Genomic DNA, 24169 nt, shown 5'->3' with positions numbered 1-24169 from the left:
GGGGGAATCTAGTAATAAAATGGGGAAATTGGGTGTTGATGTGAATATAGTGTGTTTGTTAAATGCAGCAGATAAACATTCATTCCCAACGATTCTGACAGTAAGGCAAGTTACATATGAAATATCACACCATCTGTTATGGTTCATAGACACCACTGCAGGTTTGCTTGTTAGTTTCCTCTGTAAAAGTTGAGCTCTGTCGGGCCAGTGGCAGGGAAGGAATGTGTGATGTGGATTGGACAAGCTTACAAACGGCATCTGGTGGAATTGAATACAGCTCCAGTGTGAGAATGGATTATGTATGTGTGTACATATAAATGGTTATTTCAGCGATGCAGTCATAGTATTTCAAACATACGTCAAAGATACTGTCAAGCATCGAAACTGACCTTTAAACCCCTTGGACCTTCACCTCCAGGCATTCCTGACAGTCCCTGAAAACAGTAACAGATTCTTTTAAGCCATAGTTTGACTAATAAACTAGTAGTTGCAATAACACATGATATCATGCAATTTTAAAGGATAGATACTATTGTCAGTGTGTGTAGGAGGTCTACATTGTCATCCGGTCATACTGTACATTAGGATAGTGTTGGGATTTCCTTTCCCTTTAATGCCACAAACATGCATGGTTTCTGGAACGAACTTTTCCTCTGGCTGTCACAATTAATCATATATGAAATTTGCTCCTGCAGCTTTGCCAGTCAGAGAAAGTAATAGGTTTAACAGGATGTTGTTTTAATGCTAATGCCAACATAAAACAGGATGAATGTCCACCACAAATGACTAGTCAGAAGCCCTAGGGAATGTGTAGAAAGACGACTAATCAAAAAGATTGCTCCGGAGACACGGACTTCTTCTGTAATTCGTATCAAAACGAATGTTTAAATCTAAAGAGTCTTGAAGGTTAAACATGTCGGGTAACTTTAAAAGATGTCTATCGTTTATCTTGAGTCTTGGATAGTTTAATATAATTCTGTAGTCTAATAGTAAGAGTTAATATAGTAGTATTAAAAACACTAAATGTGTTATGTTGCAAGCACTTATATTTGTAAAATGCATAAACAGAAGGGCACATCAGATGCATGTAAAGTTACTAAAACACTTAACTATATCTTCTAAATAATGTTATGCAATGAAATCTGATCTTGGCACAATAAGTTGTTTTAGGACTTTGAAGTATTCCCAAGCAATCCATGTTTCCTGTGATACCAGTGCATGCCCCGTATCTGTTGGAAACATTTCCCTCACCATGAATTGTTTCTGATTGATTAGGTTCCCTAATGCCCGTGTCAGCTATTTTATTTATCTAGGAACATCTCTTCATGGTTTCCACTTAAAGTATTGAACAATCTTGAAAATGTAGATATAGAACAAATATAGAAAATATAGAACTTTTTTGTCATTAGAGCTTTATATGGGCATTTAGGAGAGGAGAGTTGACCTCAGGTTGTTCTATGCTTATTCATGTGATTTTAACATGCTGTTTGATATCAGTCTTCCACAATTGATTATATGGGTTTGAAATGAGCTGACACTGTAAGCGTAGCTATGTTCTGACCGCTTAATGTCTGGGGGGGAAAAATGAGCTGCTTCGCTGTTTTGGCCGCTCCGATGTACTTTGGGTGTACTTTTTTAAAAAACGATTTGTGGTAATTGGGGAACAAAGGTGACGCGTCTTGTGTTGAGAAAATGATCGGAATAAAATCCTTTTCTAAAGTAAGAAGCTGCATTTAATTGTTTTCAAAATATTTATTTTATGTTAACTTTGAATTTTACTATAGTTGTTTATTATTCTTTTTTATTAAGAAGTAGTCCTGTTAATGATATCCTGAGGGGCTTTAATCGGGAGAAACAATAAATCCAGTGTTCAGTGAATTTAGAGAAAAGTAAACAAACACTTTATAATTTAGTGCATCCAACAAAGCCACCTTGAAATTACTCTCTGCTATATTTTCCATGATAAGCTAAAGCAGATGTTTGGTCTGGATTTGCTCTGCAGGGATTAGGAAATGAACATGGAAACATGTTGCAAAATAAAGTACTTTCCATTTCTTCAAGGGCATGCGAAACAAGGGGCCGAACAATACTTTGGAGGAAAACGAGATGGGGAGGGTTAGTTGTGTTAATGAGTTTATGCATGGATGTTGGAGACATCATTTTAGTTAATGATTTGAATCCTACTTTATAAAAGACATGTCTCATAAATCATGTAAATACACAAAAGTTCAACAAGACGAACAAAGAAGGAGGACTCTTTCTTTCATTAGCAGACAATTAACATCTAATGAAGTCCCCTTTTGATAAGAACAACATTATTGACTCTGTATCTGTAATGTTAACTTAATACCTGTGACACTTGTGTAGAGATACTGAGTACAGCATCTGCACATAACACTGTAAGCCTCTTTACCGTATATTGTAAGGTTTACATGTGGGCAACCTTCATTAATTCAGACCATTGGCTTGTCAAATTAAATTGCAACTCTTGATTGCTCTGCTGCTGTTCCACCTGCCCTCTCTTGCCTGTATCGAGTTCTGGGATAAATATTTGCACATTCATGCTTAAACTTCTGACTTGTGCATTTAGATATAACCAGCCAGTAGCTGCATAACTGAACCATTGTGCTCATTCTCGACAAAGGATTTCTTTCTATTAGCTGAATTTAACTATTTAACTAATTTAACTATTAATCACTGATTAATGATGGTTAGTTAATGTTTAGAAGAACCCTTCGAAACTTTCTTCAATGTATGATGTAAAAACAGCGAGGCCTTTTTACTTCCAGGTAAAGTTTGAAATAATGAGTACGGATTTGCTTCGGCTGTCTGAGAAATGGTATAGTAATTTAAGTGGGGAAGGGGAAACCTTTTATAAGCTTTTAATTTTATTTTAATTTTCCTTAATGTCTTTGGTGAATTTGGAATTATGATTTTTTTTTTTTTCTTCTCTTTTTATATGCTGTTGGCAAATGTGCATATTTAATGATGTTACACCCTAATGAATACACCCAATCTTACGCCCTATTGAATAGTTAGTCTGAGTACCAAATAAGTACCATCCGGTCCTGCAGCGACCATTTAAGGTCAGCAGACTACTTAACAAAGTTGGGCGATAAGATTTTGAAAAAAAAAAAAAAAACATATTCAGCCTCCGGGTCATTCCAGAGTCATCTGGCTACAAATACAAGAGAAGCAAGCTTCTTGCCAGAGCATGCAAATCCCTACATCTCTCATTTGAGGAGGTTCCAGTAACATCATGTGTAGCTTATAATTAGGATATTATTTTGAAATGGGACAGGGATCACAGAGGGCTTTTAGGGCCCCTGGTAGCTGGTGGTGCCTGGTCTTTTTTATACAGGCAGTAATACATTATTGGTCCCATTATAGAGAGATGCCATTGTTTGTGCTTAGTCTTCAACTGGCCATTTAGCCCAATGACTTAGACTTTGCTCTGGATGAAGGTGCCAATTAATAAACAGTGCAAATAAACATAAATCTCATGTCGTGTGGCATCATTTTCATCTGCTTTTTCTACAATAACCAGTCAAACACTAGAGGGAACAGCAGGACTCTGCATGAATGTGTATTCCTTTTATTCTAACAGCTATTATTTCCTGTTAGAAAAATACTTTACTCAGATTCTTTCACATGATGTGTTCTCAGCTAAGTAAACATTTATGCAACAGCTGCTGCATGAAAGCTGCCTTAATATGCTTGCACAATAGCATCCCCTGATCTTACAGGTGCCATGCACAAGAGTGCATTCAGTGTTTGTATTGTACAATTAAAACCTATTTCTCCAGGACGGCTGCTACAGCTTTTTCCATGCCCCTTCCCCAGACACTACCAAAACTGGTGGAGTTGAAAGTAGGAAAAATCTCCCAGGTGTAGACATCCTAATGCTCGTCTTATACGAGGCAAGACGAATGACAACCAGGCACAAAGCTGTTCAGACTGAGGGGCTTGGCCCAGATTCAGCTCTGAGCCAGCATGCGATTCTGGTACACCCTGTACTGGACTTTAAAAAGTGCTGCTGTACAGTAATTGATTTAGGTGCCATTGCATTGTTTTCCTTTAGTTTTTCCATGAGTCCCAGCAGGTCATGTACTAATCGTGTTCACATGGGTAAAATGAGTCCATACTACAGAGTCCTGTGGAGTCAAGTAGAGTTCTACAAACAGTGCTTGTAATGTCAGAAGAAAAGAGCACTAAAGTAGAAAATGATCAAATGCTCGAGAGGAATGCAATAACCAACTTTTAATATTGTTTTGCTAAGACTGTTTATACATTTGAGAAACATTCATATTGCCTAATTGTTATTTTTGAATGGCAAAAAAGGGTTTCCACAGGTTTAAATCACTGAAACTTCAGAGCATACGCACAACTGTTATTCTCTAACTGACTTTGAACCATGGGATTTCTGTATTTACTGCAGGTGCTAAATTAAACAATTTGCATAGACACCACCGTGGATTTCAACCTTTCAGGCAAAGATTCTAAATCTCACTTATTTTAGGAAAACTGTCAAGTAGAAACGATGTGTAATTTGGCTTGTTGTAGGTCCTGTTATTAGGATATTATGTTCCGAGCTTTTTTTTTTTTTTTTTTTATGTAAACTGAAGACCATTCAAATATTTTTTTTCTTGCATATGAAATATTTTAGAATATACTTACAGGGTGTCCTTGTCTTCCATCTAGACCAGGAATCCCAGGAGCGCCTGCATCACCCTTAAAAAAAAAAAATTAAAAAGAGGGATATAATAAACATTGTCTGTTCTAGACCAGCAACGAAGAAAGAGCAGTCAATTCTTTTGTTTTTGTTATACACTGAAGACATTTGTGTTTGAGATTTGTGTTTTCTGACTTTCCATCAAGATGTGTTACACATTCCACTTTTTCTTTTGAACACACCCACTTTTCAAAATTTAACTGGTGATTGACAGGTTGACTGGTGATGTTCTTGTTGCCCCAGTGTTGCCCTGTTGGTTAACATCATGACCAAGGACATGAAAGAGGTGTAGAACCGAACATTTCTTTACAAGTCTGAAGACCCCTCTCTTTCCACCTATAAAGTATGTCTGATGGATGCTCCTTGTTACTATTGTCTCTCCTAAATTCAGCATTTTGTTCTTTATGGGTCTGTGTGTGGTGCAGTTGTTCTACCTCATTCCTCTCCATGTACCACACAATTACAGCTTATCATCCAATTGATTCACTTGGAATGACAGATATTCAAAGGCATACTTTCATACCTTGAACAGTTATGGCCACAAATGGGGGATGAAAGGAACCCAAAGAAAATGGTACCAAGATCTGCTACTGCTAATGTAGCCATCCTCTATATGGAATGCTCCTGAAATAGAAGATGGTCTCCACAATCATATGGGAGAGGTACTGCTTAGATAGAACCTTTCCATGAGTGTGATAAGCAAAACATACCAGTGAATGGATATACGTAGCTTCCTGTCCAGGTTCGAATCAAACAGAGGATGGAATTTGTGAATACTCTGTTGACTTTTCAGCAATGCACTAATTGAATGTTTTTTTTCTTTTATTGCACACTTCTGAGTAAACCCTGCGTGAGTTTTTCCCGTAAATCAAAACCGGAGTTGTAGCATGTGCAGTAGACATTGGAACTGCCTCTCGCCAATTTAGTGCGATGCCAGTTACCAAATAGGATTACTGTCATCCTAATCACTGTGTAACAAGCTGAATGGAATATTTTTGTAGAAAAGCTGGGTAAAGTAGTTAGCAAGCTAGAGAAGTTGACAGGCATGAATTAACTGAAAGAGATCCAGTAAAGCTTTGAAACTCATGTCCCTGATTTTATAATGTAGACACCTTCCTATATTGATGCTAAGCTAAGAAAAAAATAAAAATTCAAATCTCCCCTATTGAAAACGCCTTTAGATAGATAGCAAAATTCTAAATTAAGAAGGAAATTCTGAGACATGAATGAATGAGGGATGCTATATTCAATTTACAAAACTAATGTAGTAAATTTCATGCAAACTGGCCTTGGCAAAGAAAGCCAGTGATCCATGCTCTCGAATTATAGATGCAATTTAATATCCAAACATGCTAATGCTTTTCCTCTTGAACTTTTGCTCAATGCAGACCTTTTGCCCAGCCACTCCTGGATTTCCATCTTTCCCATCTCTTCCATGTGTCCCCTGTTAAAAAACAAACAAACATTCTTAATGCTTATAAACTACTAACATAAGCAAAAATGAGAAAACAGTACACATACAGGTTGCCCTGGATATCCAGGTGGGCCCACAGAGCCGGTGTTTCCCTTTTCACCCTGTAATAAAGAAAAAAATTGTAAACTTTGAAAAACACAGTTCACGTATATAGAGAGATTAGTTTAGTTTAGTTTTTTTTAAAATGCATACTAAGACTTTCAAAATCCTACACGATGCCTGGATAAAATATGGCCATGCAGTTTTATGTTGTCCATAGACAATTTCATTCGACATTCATTTATGGGATCAACTTATGAAGGTCATTAAATTTGTACCTGTTGCCCATCTTTGCCTGACATTCCTTGTGCACCTTGAGAGCCAGTTGTCCCCTTAGAAAATAGGGTAAAGAACAAGTTTATTGAGGGGAAAAAAATAAAAAATGTAAAACATTTTTAAGGTTGAAAGTAATTTTTGCATGTATTTATGTATTATTATTTTACTTTATTACTTTATGTATTAATTTTATTTCTTGACTAATACATATAGGCTATAGTTCCAGATTTGTCAGGAAGATTTGTGAATTAAATACTATATTTATAAAAATGTTTAATGAATTAGCCTTCACACTAATCGGAAATATGTACCATATATATCTTTTGATGGAAGTTGTAATGAATTTTTGGTTTGCAGTCATGTAAAGTAAAATACTTTCCTGTGTTGTTGTACCTGGCATGTATTAATGCCTTTTGGATGAACAAAACAAATTATGATCTAAGGTCAGAAACCAATAATGTAGAACGGCAGACACTTAAAAAAGATGAAGCTTCTAGATCCAGATTTTAACCTCTCTCTTCTCTCTGAAAAAAAATCATCTGAAAAGAATCCTCCTGGGGACCTCGGCCTACTTATTTCCCTGTCTGGCTTTATACTTTAGAAAGTTTAGACAGTTGGTTTGTATCTCAATTGGATCTTAAACGGTTGGATGCTTTTGTTTAGCATTAGACAGTGATGCCCTGTGAACAGTGTGCTCTGGAGTCACTGATCAGCTCTTATCTAGCTCCACCATTCCAGGGGAAAAGCAGCCTATCTTTGATCGCCTATTTTCAGGAACAATGGTGGGCTCCCCTGAAGCTTCTGAAACTCTAGAGAGTTTTCACACCTCTCCCTGGTACAAAACTGGCTTTGTGTTCTGGGTTGTTGTAGAATGTCTTCTATCTAATTTTGCTGTTTTATTTCATTTGCTTTTCTGTCATCTAGTACTAAATGAGCATATGTGCAAGTGACCTGCCTGGGTACTGGCAGCTGGTGGCTTAGAGGGATTTAACTAGGCTCCAGCATTGCATTTTCCATTGTATTAACAGACACAACTATTTACCACACCTTTTTTTCCATCTTCCTTACTTGGTCTGGCCACTGTTCCTTCCCTGTTTAAACACTTGTCAATTCCATGTTTGGTCTGCTAGAAGGGAAGCAACTAATTCCCCTGATTTTTTTTTTTTTTTTTAAGAACGTTGAGAATTTCTGTCTATAAGAATAAGAAGACACCTATTCAGTGGGTCAAATAAGTATTTATGTAAGTGTCTAAGTACATTAGGGACAAAATTGTAGACCTGCACAAGGCTGGTATGGGCTACAGGACAATAGGCAAACAGCTTGGGGAGAAGGCAACAACTGTCACTGCAATTATTAGAAAATGGATGATTACTGTCAATCTCCCTCGGACTGGGGCTCCATGCAAGATCTCGGCTCATGAAGTATGAATGATTCAGAGAAAGGTGAGGGATCAGCCTAGAACTACACGGGAGGACCTGGTCAATGACCTGAAGAGAGCTGGACCACAGTTTCAACGGTTACCATTAGTAACACACTACACAGTCATGGATTAAAATCCTGCAGCGCGCACAAGGTCCCCCTGCTTAACCCAGCACATGTCCAGGCCCGTCTGAAGTTTGCCAAAGACCATCTGGATGATCCAGAGGAGGCATGGGAGAAGGTCATGTGGTCAGATGAGACTAAAATACAACTTTTGGTATAAACTCCTCTTGCAGTGTTTGGAGGAAGAAGAAGGATGAGTACAATCCCAAGAACACCATCCAAACTGTGAAGCATGGGGGTGGGAACATCATGCTTTGGGGGTGCTTGTCTGCCAAGCGGACAGGACGACTGCACGGTATTGAGGGAAGGATGTATGGGGAGATTTTGGTTAACTAAGCAGTGGCTCCATAAGAAGCATTTCAAGGTCTTGGAGTGGCCTAGCTAGTCAGAACTGAACCCAATAGAAAATCTATGGAGGGAGCCTGAAACTCTGTGTGGCCAAAATCACTGCTGGAGTGTGTGCAAACCTGGTCAGGAACTACAGGAAATGTCTGACCTCTGGAATTGTAAACAAAGGTTTCTGTACCAAATATTAAGCTCTATTTTTCTGTTGTATCAAATACTTATTTCATGCAATAAAATGGAAATAAATTATTTATAAATCAGACAATCATACAATTATCTGGATTATTTTTTAAGATTCTGTCTCTCACGGTTGAGGTGTATCTATGATGAAAACTACAGATCTCTCCATTCTTTGTAATTAGGGAAAACTTGAATAATTGGCAGTGTATCAAGTACTTATTTGCCCCACTGTATATGTTTCATTATGCCTGGACATAGTGAATGTTTAGTTAATTTATTTGCATAAATAAACTGCAGTTTGTATCCTGTCTTTTTTGCTGTCAGTCTTGAACTGCATAGGTTCATAGGGTAGGCAATGTAATGTGTGTGGATACAGATGTTATGTAAAATGCAGAAGTTACCTTTTCACCCGGTTCGCCTGGAGGGCCAGGTAACCCTGGGACACCCCTTTCACCCTGCATAGATGGGGTACATCACAAAAGATACATCACAAAAACCACACATTCAAGCATCATGTCAGATCTTTTCTACCTTTTAATGCGATACAGCAAAAACAAGTAGGAAATATTGTAAGGTCGGTAGCTTTTACTAATTTGGTTGCCTAATTGTGTACACTGCTCAATTAACACATTGTTAAAGATTGTAATACAGCACTCAGCCTTTTGGGTAGGAGGCTGCAATCTCGGCACATCAAGATTTGGCAGTTTTGTGCAGAATAGATTGGTATTTCAAGCTATCTATGATTCTCTTTATCTTGACTGGAGCCTTACTCACACCTGTAGAGAAGTCCCATAGCGTGATGCTGCCACCATCGTGCTTTGACGTTTGTATGAGTGGTTAATCAGAATCACTTTATTGATGACTGTTGTATAATGAGTAGTTTTGAACATGAGGCTGAGTGTGATTGGTTCTTTCTGGTCTCATGCCTCATAAAGGAGTGTGCAAAAGTTTTCTCTTTATCCTTAACGTTTGCTTTTCTTTTGAAATTTGTTGTATTACTTACAAGGTGCTCAATATCACAAAAACCCACAATTTTAACAAGGATGAGTAGAATTTTTATGTAATTACTATAAATAATTGTAGTGATGCAATATGGGGAAATATATATTCAGACAGTTTTTATTTAATATACTTCCACCTGAGTGTTGTTTTTAATAACGTCCTTAAGAACTTGAGGAAGCTTCTTTACCTTCACCTTAAACCAAAGGGAATGGATTTTATGATACTATTTTCCAGCATTTATATTTAGAACTTTAAAGTAACCTTTTGATATATTTAAGCAAAATACTAAACACATTTTTATGATTATGAACTAATCATTTTTTTTTTTTTTTAATATTTATTAATGCAAAGTTAAGACATAACGCCTATAGTTTTGGCTGTGTGTACATTCCCTGGATGCTAATTAAATAACAGAACCAAAAATGTCTGAATACTTATTTACCTTCACTGTGAATTATTAATATTAACATTCGAAATAGACACTTACAGGCTCCCCAGAACTTCCTTTTTCCCCCTTATATCCATCTGCTCCGCGAAGCCCCTAATAAAAACAAATCGGGTGAGATCCAAATATCATACAGGTTAATTCACAAAATTTGGTTAAATTGTTGTCAGTTACTTCTTACCGCCATGCCAGGAGGACCTTGAAGGCCAGTAGTTCCTCTTGGCCCTGGAGTACCCTTAAAAATGGAGATAAATTTATCAGGTCATCGGTCTAGAACATCTGCTGACTATGTTCAAACATATCCAGTTTTCTATTCTAAGTAGTTAAGACCTATTACTGGTGTACAGTATGTTAAACTGCCATGTGGTATTGTTAGGAAGTCATTTTCAATAGAATGAATAGTATTTGTAATAATTTAAGTATTATAACTCTGGAGCAGTGGAAATGGGTCATTGAAGTACTGTGGTCCATCATGTGCAAGCAGTTGTTGAAGGTTCTGCAGGAGTACAGGGTCTCTACAGTCCTCTATGAATCTACAGGAACACCAATCCATGTTTTATAGTTTTGATGTACATTTTGCTAAGGAAATAAAAGATGTATATGGGAAGAAGGATCAGGATTTCAGCTTTCATTTCTTGATATTTAAATTTGTTGAACGACTTGGAACACAGTACCTTTTAGTTTGAACCCAGCCATTTTAAAGAAAGTGATAAGAAAAATTGCAACATGTCCCGGTGTGTACTGTTAAAAAAAAAAAGTGTTTAAAGAATCAATATTACTGATTTACTACTGTTGGTTTGAGCCCTGGATTTCAAATGGATAAAATGGCTAAACCAGCTTGAGGACCATTGCACAAGCATTGGGCATAGTGTACCAGTGGATTTATTCCTTTTTTTAAGACAGCTATGTATTGACTGACAACCAGACAATGAACAGGCCAGACTAGGAGAAAAACTGCAGTCGATAGAAATGCTGCGAGAATACAGAAAGCTGTAAAGAAAAACCCAGAATAGGAGTCAGTGACCTCAACAACATCCTCCTCAAGGCAAAGGTAAAGGTTTCACATTCCACTGTTGGAAGAAGATTTCAAATGCAGAAACATAATGGTCAAAGAAAAAGATGTAAACCACTCATCAGCAGAAAGAACTGGAAGGCCAGAAATTTGGAGGATGAACCACAAAAGTTCTGGAACCAATGTTAACCTCTGACAGTGATGTAGAAAGAAAGGATCAGCTCATGATCCAAAACATATGAGCTCACTGGTCAAGCACGATGGAGGGTAGCGTCATGGCCTAGGCTTACATGGCTGCTTTTGGAATTAGTTTACAAATCTTTACTGATGTAACTCATGATGGCAGTAGAATGGATCTTCAATGCGAAACTGTTTAGAGTCTGTATCTCGTCTCCACTCCTGTTTGTTTTTATTATGCACAGCGATATTTACAGATGACAAATACTGGTGAGGTATTCAGTACGGTGAGAGGTTGGCAACTTCCCTGTTATTTGTTGTTCTCTTGGCACTATCAGAAGTGGACCCCAGACATGTACTTGAGCGATTTACTTGTGAATGTTGTAGCAGCTGGGATGGTTTTCTCCTGAAAAACTGTGGAACACCCCCTTCGGGTGAAAGCAGAGACATTCCCCCGGTTGAGGAGTTTAAGTACGTTGGGATCTTATTCATGATTAACAGGAAGCATGTGTGTGATTGACAGATGCATCCATTCAGTGAGCTTAGCCTGCCAAATGAGCTTCTGCTCCACCATGGAAACCCAGTTTTCCAGTTGATCTACATCCATATGGTCACCATATGGTGATGAATTCTAGGTAGTTTGACTAAATAATATAATGACGACCGAGCATGTCATCACTCCTAATTCTGATTGTATTAATGTATAGTCATTACTTACTTAACATGTTAATTCACTACTGGTGTCAGTTGTCTGTACTATTGCAACATTTGCATATATTCTGCTTGCAGATACTTTTCTGCTCCATATGCGCTCCCTGGCACAGTCGTGATGTACATTTTTTGTGAGTGCTGTCTTTTCCTGTTTGTTAGTTTATTGATGAGCGAGACTGTTGTGTGGCAATAGAACAACCTCGAATCACCCAGTTGAAATGAGGTTCATTATCAAATAACGTTCAAAATCACAATTATACACATGGGAACCTCAATAATAATAAAAAGTAATGTTTAGTGTAAACACCTAATTATGACTGTGAATCAATGGAAGAGACACACAGCTTTAAAGATTGTAATAGATGCATTTTGCATACAAAAGACATGTGGTGTTGAACTGAATGCAGAGTCCTCAGGGGCAGACTGTTCAAAATACTCAGAGATCGTGTCATGGTTTTTTTTTTTGAGGTTACTCCATAATCTCATATCCCACACAAAAACAAACTAAACTAAATCTTTTCCATGTTGGCTTTTTTTTTTTTTGCTGATATGAACCAAGGATTTATTTGTTCAGAATTTTACATTTGCCCACATACATACATTCATTCATTTTCTACCGCTTATCCGAACTACCTCGGTGCCTATCTCAGGCGTCATCGGGCATCAAGGCAGGATACACCCTGGCCGGAGTGCCAACCCATCGCAGGGCACACACACACTCTCATTCACTCACGCAATCACACACTAGGGACAATTTTCCAGAGACGCCAATCAACCTACCATGCATGTCTTTGGAATGGGGGAGGAAACCGGAGTACCCGGAGGAAACCCCCGAGGCACGGGGAGAACATGCAAACTCTACACACACAAGGTGGAGGTGGGAATCGAACCCCCAACCCTGGAGGTGTGAGGCGAACGTGCTAACCACTAAGCCACCGTGCCCCTGCCTACATACAATATGCTCCTAAATAACGCTTTAATAAAATCTGACTTTACCCTTTTTAACGAAGTTAAAATATAGTTCACAAAACAGTAGCCTGTGACCTCTACAATTAATATATTATTGAAGTTAAAAAGAATGCTTTTATATTACAATTATTGTTATTCTAACTGCTTTATTTGATCTGCCTCCAAGACTTGCCAAAGTTAAAGGTTCCAGGAAATAATTTGGTGCCCTGTGTTGTGTAGCTCTGCATGTGCTCTATTAATCTGAGGTTTGTATTAAACTGTGTAGTACTCACAGGCTTACCATCAGCACCAGCATGACCAGGTTTGCCAGGATCCCCAGGTTTTCCTGGCTCTCCCTAAGAGTAGCATATGCAAAGTGATGAGAGCATGCATTTAATATAGAGCTTCTCTTAATATTCAATGTATCTAGAACCAAGATCTTATAGAAAGTGATTTACAAATGTTTACATAGTAATCACTGATCACAAAGATTTCACTCGGTAGGTAGGATTGTTTTAAAGCTTTATATCCTACGTTTATAGGTGCTACACATTTTGCTAATCTGATTTCCCTTTATAGTGATCACCTACATATGCGTTCAAGTCAAGACATGACCTTATAAACTAGAAAAGCATTTTTTATAGAGGTTTTATGTGAATTTACTGCATTGCAGAATTAAATTGAATTCCTGAAACTTGTGGGAAACTGCATTTAAATGTCAAAATAGATCTTTTAGTAGTTTATGCAGAAGAAGGAAAGGGCTGAACAACAGAAAAAGAAAGGTCTTACCTTTTGGCCTGGAGTACCAGGTGCCCCGGGTGGACAGATGCACGGCTCTGGGGTCGGATCAATATCAGCTGATCCGCTGGCACACTGAAAGAAGCCAAAAGAAAACTGACATTAGTTCATATTTCTTCAAATCTGAGGTCCTGGGGTTTGTTAGTTGAAAGTTTGAATAACACTAGGAAGTCACGTGTGCATTCAGATGTACGCAATGCAAACATGATGCCTAATGAAAACATCAGTCAGTACCCTGAGAGTATAAAAGGGTAGACACCGTCTATCCAAATGTACTGAGGCAATATCGAATGAATATAGAGCCATATATAGGATTTATATCCATACAGAAAATAACATGGCAAACACCATTGTTGTCAGTATGTTTTTATGCTCTTACAAAACAGTACTGGGAATCTTACCTCTGCAACTGAAATGAGCTTAGCAGTTACTTTTGAAAGCAAGCAAAGCCATTGGTCAAAATACATACCTCTCCATCCTACAAATGAAAAGAATATGATGTAATCAGACAACATGAAGCAAATCAGCAAAATCAGTTAGTTTTGCGCTAAAGGGTGGTGTGAACAAGACCCATTTCAGGCTTTCTGGTGGAGGCTCCATTTAACAGCAACAGTAATTACAAACATATCCTGGATCAGACAACCAAAGTTAGTAAGTTAAGGGTGACCGGAAAGCAAAGGTTATATCATTATATGAGACATTAATATCTTTTTTTATTTATTAATTTTTTTATTTTTCACAAAGTGGGTTATGAGATTATTAGAACACAATCTCCAAATACCAAATCACTCATATAATTGGTATCGCAGTATGGCTTCTACTGGAAAAATAATATGACATTAATGGTTGGAATATATTACATTCTGCCAAAATAGGAACATCCAAGATTTTTGTACTCACAACTCCAGGTATTTCACAAGCAGTTTCTCTGTTATTCTGCTCTGGGTCACAGTAGATTCGTAGTTTCTGAATTTCAAACTGTTGAGAAATAAATTACAACACGTAACATTTTTCAAAGCTCCTTATTGTATTGATGTGCTGTCTTACAACTCCTTTTGCATACCATTTACTGTACTTCAAATAAAGTAACTGGTACACTTACAGGAACTGTTGTTTCTTTTCTGACATATTTTCCAACTTGTGTCTTTCCATTGATAAAAATGCCAGCAGGGGGTTCGAGAGGCAGGTTTTCAATTTCCAAGTCATCAACATAAAGGGTTACATCTTCCTCTGTTACCAGAAGACGCAGCTGGTGCCATTTTTCATCAAACAGTTTCTGTGATCAGACAAAATGACGTAATAGCTTTATATAAACGTATAAGGAGTTAAACGTGAAACTATGTGGTTTGGCCAATTCTAAAGCAGATATGCACACAATCTATGTAAATATGTATGGTCACGGGATGATAATGCTGCTTCTTTAGGGATAGGTCCTTTCTAATATCTTCCACTGACGAGTGGTTTTCTACACTGGCATATTTGTAATAAACAGACGTTTTCCCCAAAGGTGTTGTACATGTGGGCACCAAAAAAACAGTGCCATTTTTGTTGAAAGATTATAGAATTTTATAAAATAGAGTTTATCAAGGAATACACTTTGAAAATGATTTTCAGAGTTTCAAACTTTTTTGTTTGTTTCAAATTATTTTTCTTCTTTTTCCTGTTTATTTAGAAACAGACACGTGTGTGTGTGTGTGTGTGTAATTGGTGGGTGTAATAATTGGCAAGCGCCAGTTATTATATAATAATAAACTTCAGCATCTCCAATAAACTTTTCTCCTATTCCTGTGTCATCATGTGCTAGAAATCAAATTTCTAGCACATGATGACACAGGAATAGGAGAAAAGTTTGTTTAGGACAATTTCACTATTTATCTGGGAGTTTTCTTTACTTTTGCTGGCGTTTTGGTGAAGACCACCGTCTGTGTTCCGCTTTGAGCAGCGCTTGTAGTAGTGAATGTGACCGTCCTTTTCATGCCATTTAAAGTAACTGCCATCTGAGGCTCTCCATCCATTGTCTGTATTCTCCAGAGATCCCAATCCTCTGTTAGCACGGAGCCCTTGTACTTAAGTGTGGCCACAAACACGTAAGAAGGTGGAAGTCCGTCAGGAAACAAAGCCCTGTGAAGATTAAAGTCTTAAGTGACTATTTGAAAGCAAAACAAACCCAATGTAAATTCACCATAAGAACAGAAAGAGCAGCATTCTACTTCCGATTGTACCTGGTATTCTCTGTTAAATCATCTCTGGACGTCACTTGGTAGGCTTTCATTCCGTAAAATGATCCTTGTGTCTTTTTAGCTTTTTTGGCCAATTTTAGGTGAAACAGAATATCAAATCCCTTCTCATCTCGAGAGTCAATTGGTATTTTGTTTGGACATACAGTTTCTAGGGTATATTAAAGGGAGAAACAAAAGGGATTGTGTTATTGCAGTGTGCCTGCTCACAGTTGCTTTTCAGATCACGTTAATATTCTAATTCTGTTTAAATAACTCTTGTGTTCATTGCATTTGGCCTTACACCGAAGTAAAGAATCACCGAAGTGAAATAAATCAGTTAGAATCGGACCTTGGCGTGGTACCCTGGACATCTCGCAAATATGCAAGCTGTTCAAGGTACATTCCAGCCAATGCACAAAAAAAAAAACCCATGAGAAATGACCATTATCTTTGACGCTTCAGGAGTCTGGTCTCACTTTCAAACCTATTACATTTTTAAAAAAATTATTAATTAATATATCAGCAGTTTTGTATTACTTATTAGAACAACTGCACTGAAAAATAAGTAACATCCAGAATTTTCAGCACAGGCAAAACTTTTAAATTCAAATATTTTTCCACAATTCTGAGCGAAGTAAGCCATGAATCTTTTCCCAGATGTCATGAAAGTCCAGACTTGTGCAGACGTGATGGATACAAGTGCTGAATAGTGTATATTAAATACAGTGATCAAAGGACAATGCAGAGTGTTACAAATCAGAAACCGACAAGAACAAACACAAACAGGAAAGTATGAAACCTACTGATTCATGTCTGCACTTAAGGTTGTTAAGGTTGGGTAATCCACTAATTATCATCTTGTCACTTTTGAATGGTTCTCAATCATAATCAAAAGGGGTTTTGGGTAAGAAACCATAGACATTGTCCGCTTTGATGAGGGCTTTGCCAAAGGTTGTATCATGGTGCATATACTGCGATTATGGGCATCCTGTTGAAGCTTAATGTATGAAATTGGATCCCAGTCACCCCTTGAAGTCATACTAATTAGTGCACCTAATTCCTCTAAAGCACACATAACCGAGCTTCTCTCTATTTGTTCTATTCTTTTGGGTCATCTGGCGCTATCTCTTGAATTATGTTAACAGGAGCACAATCAGCTTGATCATTGTGAAAGGGAAGAATTTTGGAATTACTTGTTCTATCTAATGCTGGTTATCTGTGCAAAAGAGGTGACCAACAACTCGATGGCCGCACCATCTCAGAGCTTCAGAGGTCCTCAGCAGAGAACCTGCCGAACCGACAAGCTTCTCAGAAATACTCCCTCAATCAGTCCTTCATGGATGAGTCGCAAGATGGAAGCCACTTATAAGTAAAAGACATGGCAGGACATAAGGAGTATGTTTCTCTACCCTGATTGGTCAAGACCAGGTACTGAAGATCAGCTGTCAAGTACTAATTCTATGGTGAAGTATGATTGTGGGAGTTCCTCTCAGCAGCACGAATAGGGATACTGGTCAGAACAGAAGGAATGGTGAATTGGTGAATTCAGCCAAATACCAACAGGAGCGAGCAAAACCTGCTCCAGAATGCCCACTGTAGGAGTCTCTAAACTGTAAATACTTGTCCCAACAGTTTAAAATAATTACATTTAGTGTGTAAATTATCTATGTGAATTCCATGTGGATGTCACATATGCTTGCTATTGATGGCAAATGTGGTTTTATCAAAATCTGCTCCTTCTCACCTTCTCCTTCCAGTGTTGCAGGTGATCACTCTCTGTGGCATTTAAAGAGTATTGAGACTTGACATACTACAGCTGCATGTGATACAAAGTCAGGAGCCTTTGACTCTGGATAGGTCGATGGCGCATCTAATGTATTTGTGAGGAGACTGTTAGCCGGTAATTATGGGGAAACAATTTCTTTGCTCTGCCATTGCACTAGAGGCAGACCTTTATTTTCTAGAGTAAAACTACTAAAAATTGCAGTACTAAATTCAGATAACTTTAATAAGCATTAATCGGTATTAATATGTAATGGGCATGACATTAAGTTTTTATTTTTTTTATTTTTGGAAGTAATCTGAAACTGTCACTACAGGTAGCTTTTAATTTCTCACATAACATTTAAGATTCCTTAACAGTGTAAATGAATATTCAACCGGACTGCAGTCTGATTACATGTATCTGTACTGTGGCTGATGGTGACCAAAATGCAAGATAACTTTGGATTGGATTTGACATATTTAATGTTTTGAGCATGTTGTGCACGATCTGCGTTCTGCTGGTAAACACAACATCGATCAGGCACATCGGCGCAGTGAGACAATTTGCACACTCATAACATGCATGTGATGTCAACTTTATCACTATGGCATTATCCGATTGGCACCAGCTCTCAGCATTCTTGATACGATCTTAATGTTTAAGTTAAAAATGTTTACCTTCACACAGTTTCTGCCGAATAACTTCACGAATCTTAGAGATTGCTTTATAGTCTTCAACATAGAAAACATAGGTTGAAGGTGGCTTGTTGGCAATTGTTCTCAGCTCTGTCTCCTCTGTCTCTGACCCAACACCAATCGCAAAGAGTATTATCCCTTTTTTCCTTGCGGCCTCTGCAGCTTCAATCACTGCATCTTGTGACTTTCCGTCTGTCAGAACCACAGCAATTTTTGAAGCCCCATTTGGGCCACGCTCTGACAGTGCAAACAGCTTCTCATTGGCAAACTTGATCGCTTTTCCAGTGTTGGTGTTGCCCCCCATGTATTCTATGGACTCCATGGCTTTGATAAGGTCTTTGGTCGAGTAATGTTTTCCCAATGGTATGTGTAAAACAGGTTCATCACTGTACTGGACTACCCCAACTTGGGTGAACTTCTGGCCAATGTTAAAGCTTGTTGTGATGTTCACCAGCCACCGTTTAACAATTTCAAAATTTGTGTCATCCACACTCCATGAGCCATCAAGGATGAATACTAAGTCACTTTGAGCTGTTCGACAACCTGCAAGGCAAAGAAAGCAGGCTTACCAAATTTTAGTTGGAACATCCTTAAATTCATATATACACTAACAAGAAATGAAAGCAAACTCGACAAAGTTAAAAATGCCTTTAAAAACCTGAGGCCTAATAAAAGAACTGCACTGAACATGATCTGAAGAGATATCTGAGACATGTCTCCATGCAGTGATAATGGAAATGAGAGAAGCATCTTACTTAATCTCATGTCCTCATCTTGGGCTGTGCAAAATAAGTGAAGAAAAATGAAGTACAGACACCAAAAGACATAATGCATGGATCTCATTTTGCAACCAATGATCCAGAAGCACCAAGCCTCAGTTTTGTACCTAAAGAGAAACGAGAATATGCACATCTTAGACAGCCTCAAGTTAAAGTCAGCGATTTTGTGCAGTCTAAAGTGGTTAAACATGGTTTGTTGTTTGAACAGCATGATGATTATGACGATGGTTCCATTTGCTTGTTGTGTGCAATATTCACTGTTGTTTGACTGAAGTAATGAAAACAGTATTGTATTGGCACCCAGAGTGTACACAGCAGTTAAAGCAGTATAAAAAAAAAACTGCTGCTTCGTACTACTACAACTGCCCATGGTTTGGCTATGCAGAATTACATTTTAAGAGGCTTCATGTAAATATGGTTCCTGTGGGGAAACCACACATTTTATTATGGCTTCCAGAAGGAGTGAGATTTGCAGACGTTATGAAAACACGAGTAATAAGCAAGGAAAGGCATGTATCAGAAAGTGTTTTGGTCTTTTGATTGCTTGATTTTTTTGTCGAGCAAATGTAAGCTCTTTTTTAACGTTAATAATAAACTCTTGTAACAAATCAGGCCATACATACTAAGAATGCTATATCAGTGGGTTGTTCTAGGCTTTGACCTCAAGCCACAAGTATGGCCTCTTGCTTGTAGTGCTTTCCCAAGTCCCAGTGTGGGTGGGGGATTTGGGGGGGTAATCTGGAACTCACCACCATTTGTATGAGCCAGTCGCCATATCCCCTCCTACTTGCTTTTTCTCAGAACTGGATATTTCTACTTCTCTGCCAATCGCAGACGGAATCCATTTACAGTGTCAGACAGTGAAATTCCAGTTCTGGAGAATGACCAAACACATGTATTCATGACAAAGTGAAGACAACTATGTTCCAAAAAAAAAGAGAGCTTAATTTAACATTACAATACTATTTTATGTGTATGAGACAAAAAAAATAAAAATAATAATGATAAATTAAAGCTAGTATGGATGTTGTACTTCAATCCATTAACACTGCATGTTTGCCAGTCAGTGCCTTCTAGTTAGGTGCCATTATAATTCATAACCCCTTTTTGAGGTCTTTCATTGAACTCTGAAACACTACTTGTTTTACTGGAACTGAATTACTACTGAAATTCATGTAAACGGATCTTTATGTACAATCAGCAACATGACACAGAAATCTTTGTGGAATTTGCTCGTGAGCTATATTCAGCTCGCTTGCTGATTTTATTTTAGACTGGAAGGAGACAAGAAACCCTTGTTACTACTTCCTCCATGGTCTCAGGATGAGATTTTATAGCATAAGAGGAAATGGAGTCAAAGTGTCAAACCAATTTACTTAAGATCCCACTGATGTAAATTCATTACTAAAGACTGAGCCATTCTGTCTATCCAGGGGCTTTTAGCTATGCCCCGTATCATGTAAAGCCCCAGGGTGCTTTCAATGTTGGGGATCCCCTTTTTGATTCCAACAGTTCATCCACATCCACATCGTTTTTCCTTTCCCGAATCTATAAAAAGAACCGTGCAAAGCATCTCGTCCACGTAACACAGATCAGGTTTCTTCATATTAAAGAGAAAAGGGTTTTTATCCTTGTTGTGCATTTCCTGAGAAGAACTGATAATTCCATTCATTCTTCATGTGTGTAACATTTCCACAAACAAGGAACTGATGATCGCTCCTAATGTCTAAAGTATGTTTCCTCCACAAACCGTCAGGCTATATTGTATGTCATTGTTAAACGTAGAATACAACCATAATTAGAAAAACAACTCCAGCAAGAAATATGATTGGACAAATTGCAAAAGGGGGGGAAAAAAGCCTTTGATAATTATTAGCTTGACAGAGGAGACAGCCACAGGAACAAAAGACGTTAAACAGCTTCTCAGTCAGGTTGTCTTTCTCGGTTACACTGAACTGATACTTCATTTAAACTTGTAAAGCAAAAGTTTAAATGATGCCAATCAAAACGGACTTCCAGCCCAATCAGCCATGCAATTATAACTAATGCCTTTACATTAGTAATAAAGACAAAAGGGAAAAGGTTTACCAAAAGACAATATGTGCAGAGCTGGATTTATGCTGAATGAAGTCCCTCTTACATCCTCATAGGTGTGCCATGACCACGGATTTGCAGAGTACTAGACTGCAGAAGTTTTGGAAAGCTGCAGAGTCACAGATGTTGCTTCAGTGAATGCGCCTGCCCTCCCCATCCACTTTCCACTTCATATCTCTCTCTCTCTCTCTCTCTCTCTCTCTCTCTCTCTCTCTCCCCCCTCTCTCCTCTCTCTCTCCTCTCTTGCTGTCTGTCTTGTCTCTCCCTGTCTGTCTGTCTCTCTGTCTCTAGTTTTGGAGAGCAGTCGCACTCAATTATCAAGGGGTAGAAACAGTTAAAGAATCAGACCTCAGACTATATTAAAGCAAGAGATAAATACAAACATATTTCGGTTCTTTGGGGATTTGGAACCATCATGACCACAGAGGGATCAGTCTAAGCATTTTCTGGAATGAGGCATAAAATTAGAAAAGTATTCTCTCGATCTGTTCTTCTGATTGTACTTATTTTGTACTACATTTTCTTATTCTGCCTGTGATGCATGTCATGTTTATCGTAATCAACTATGAATTAATTTCTCTAATGATATTGCATTAAATTTTGAATTCAAATGCAAGAATTTCAACAGTAAATTTTCAGTATTTAGTCATTTTCAGACTTTGTGAAGACTTCAAATTACGCTAAATAAAGCTTCGGAAAAAAAATGTAGCAAATGTCCCTAAACCACTGTGTTATTTTTTTTGTTAATAATTCTACTTGAAAGTTTGGAGCAGTACACGTTCCTGCATGTGGATTCTTGTGTTCAGGAAAACTATTTAGACCCCTTCTGGGAGTTTGATTCGGTATTTCAAAATATTCTTCACTTTCTCGTGCATATCAAAGCTTAAACCCACATGTTGAGATCCTTGGAGCTCTGGAGCTGGTGCTCATCCTGCACAATCTGAGCAGAGACTTTGGCTCGAAGTTTTTTTGGCAAAAATACACTATGCAATGCCTCAAATAAGGATCTTTGTGTTTGCTTAACACTTGATCACTAATAACATGAAGTAAAGATGCTAAATCTGTTGTATAAAATTTGAAATTGTAAATTCTTAGCCATATAATTTATTTATATGACTAAATAATTAGTACTTATGATACCTTTATGAACTGGGTTTTCTAGCTGTAAACAATTCTGTGCACATAAAGATTTGTCACACACTACTTGACTGAGTAGACATGTGGGGGTAATAATCAGATCCGGATCCAGTGTCTTTCTTCCAAAAAAAAAAAAAACAAAAAACCATACTGAGTTATCCCTCACATCCTCTGGAACATATCCTCTCTTTGCATGTCTGTTTGCTGTCCTAGACCCAGCTATTGAAATGTGTAAGTGAAAGAACTGATTCTGTTTCCAAATCCTGCGGCTGATTTCCGGATAGCTACGTAGCTTTTATACAGGTTCTACCTGCTGATCCCAACAGAGTAGCTGCCACATTGATGGATGTTTAATCAGTAAATGGGGGTCTATGATTGATTGCATTCAAAAGCAAGGACTTGAGAACCAGAAAATCTGTTGTGGGTCCCACTGGATTTCTAGTAATTGAAATGTACAGCTGGACTTTGTAAGACTGCTTATTCCATTTGGCCTGGAGGTTGACTGCTAAGTCATGACTGTAAGGTGAAGGTTATGCTTGTTTCCTGAATAGGAAAAAATAGCAGGGGGATATGGCAGGAAAATGATGGATTTTGGAGTGGTTGTGTAGTTTGGACTTTCTCAGGCCTACTATTATCAAGTCAGGAGACTGTGGAAAACATATGGCATGCCTAAAAAAATATAAAATGTTTTGAAATCAGAAACTTAATTTGATGAACGTTCTTCCTTATTGAAGAAAGTAAACATTTATAGGATGAAAGTAGTAGCTAGGGTAAGTCAAACAAGCATTTGTGCTGCACTGCATTAGTGTTTAATGTTTAGACAAGTAGTATACATGGCATTAATCACGTTTTTCATGCTTTATAAAACCACGTCGCTATTGCAGATTCGTTGACCTTTTAAACTGAAGTCCTTGAAGCTTTGTAGGTTGGTTAAAAAAAAACCCTCTTTGTTTTGTTAGGACTGTTTGCTTGTACTGTAATGGTATGTAGATATATTACATGCTAAGTTTACAATTTACACGTTCACTCTGCAGTAACCCAAAAAAGTGTGATGTGTAGCTGAAACAACTTACACTGACAGGGAGAGAAAGAGATCTGGAGGGATGGGGAGAAATTTATAAGACTTTCCATGGAAGAAATTGGTGAATCATTTTGAGAGGGAACACCAGACCGCCTCCTCGCTGTTTCTCAGATTGATAGGGGATCATGCAGAGGCACATAAGAACTCTAGGGGACTTTCCATGAACAGCTTTGTGGAATTCATGTTTAGGAGAACCTAATAAAACACTGTTGTACAACACCACAAAATGACATTACAGTAGTTCTTGTACAGTAGATTTAAGAAGTGTTATGCCAGTTGCTTGAGTTGCGCGTGTTGATGAACAGAAACACTTGGGTTCTCTTGACAGAACAGCAAACTTGTACGATACTATGGAAAAACATTGGATTCTGATGATTTCATTAACGGTGGTCTCCATGGAATCTCTGAGTAACTAAGGAGGATTTAAATGAATACAGATAGACTATTACACCCTGTGATTGGAGGGCAGTCCGGTACAAGGCACCAGACATGCACACATTCACACAGTTGCAATATTCTGGAAACTTACCGTAAGCCATAGATTTCTTGGTAAATGTTCACTACACGCGTCCTCGAATCTGAGATCTTTGAGACCACTAAAGACACCGTCGCTAATAAAATGAGGTAAAGTAGTTAATTACAGAAGATACTAAAACCAAAGTAGCTACTTTAGTTAAAAGAAGCAATTTCTACAAACCTTTATATAAAAGGATATAAG

The 24169-nt window shown here is 37.9% G+C and overlaps 1 protein-coding gene across 3 annotated transcripts in view; it reads right to left on the bottom strand.

Moving 5' to 3' along the window:
• The window catches only part of col21a1 (collagen, type XXI, alpha 1), a 42965-nt gene extending 21561 nt beyond the window's left edge, over window positions 1–21404 (bottom strand). The window contains exons 1-18 of one of the 3 annotated variants that reach the window (XM_060871890.1): window positions 21228–21404; window positions 19889–20013; window positions 19116–19246; window positions 18343–18903; window positions 15904–16069; window positions 15574–15802; window positions 14784–14957; window positions 14582–14659; window positions 13673–13756; window positions 13177–13239; window positions 10217–10270; window positions 10078–10131; window positions 8990–9043; window positions 6524–6577; window positions 6254–6307; window positions 6123–6176; window positions 4678–4731; window positions 390–434 (exon numbers count right to left, since the gene is read on the bottom strand). In XM_060871890.1, coding sequence (XP_060727873.1) covers window positions 390–434; window positions 4678–4731; window positions 6123–6176; window positions 6254–6307; window positions 6524–6577; window positions 8990–9043; window positions 10078–10131; window positions 10217–10270; window positions 13177–13239; window positions 13673–13756; window positions 14582–14659; window positions 14784–14957; window positions 15574–15802; window positions 15904–16069; window positions 18343–18903; window positions 19116–19246; window positions 19889–19914 — 1935 coding nt within the window. In that variant the 5' untranslated portion in view covers window positions 19915–20013; window positions 21228–21404. The remainder of the gene's footprint in view (window positions 1–389; window positions 435–4677; window positions 4732–6122; window positions 6177–6253; window positions 6308–6523; window positions 6578–8989; window positions 9044–10077; window positions 10132–10216; window positions 10271–13176; window positions 13240–13672; window positions 13757–14581; window positions 14660–14783; window positions 14958–15573; window positions 15803–15903; window positions 16070–18342; window positions 18904–19115; window positions 19247–19888; window positions 20014–21227) is intronic. The other 2 variants (XM_060871888.1, XM_060871889.1) reach the window with 2 other exon arrangements.
• Window positions 21405–24169: the final 2765 nt, after the last annotated feature.

Source organism: Tachysurus vachellii, chromosome 6, assembly GCF_030014155.1.
Source record: "Tachysurus vachellii isolate PV-2020 chromosome 6, HZAU_Pvac_v1, whole genome shotgun sequence".
Classification (NCBI taxonomy): Eukaryota; Metazoa; Chordata; class Actinopteri; order Siluriformes; family Bagridae; genus Tachysurus; species Tachysurus vachellii.
This window is presented reverse-complemented; position numbering and strand designations above follow the sequence as displayed.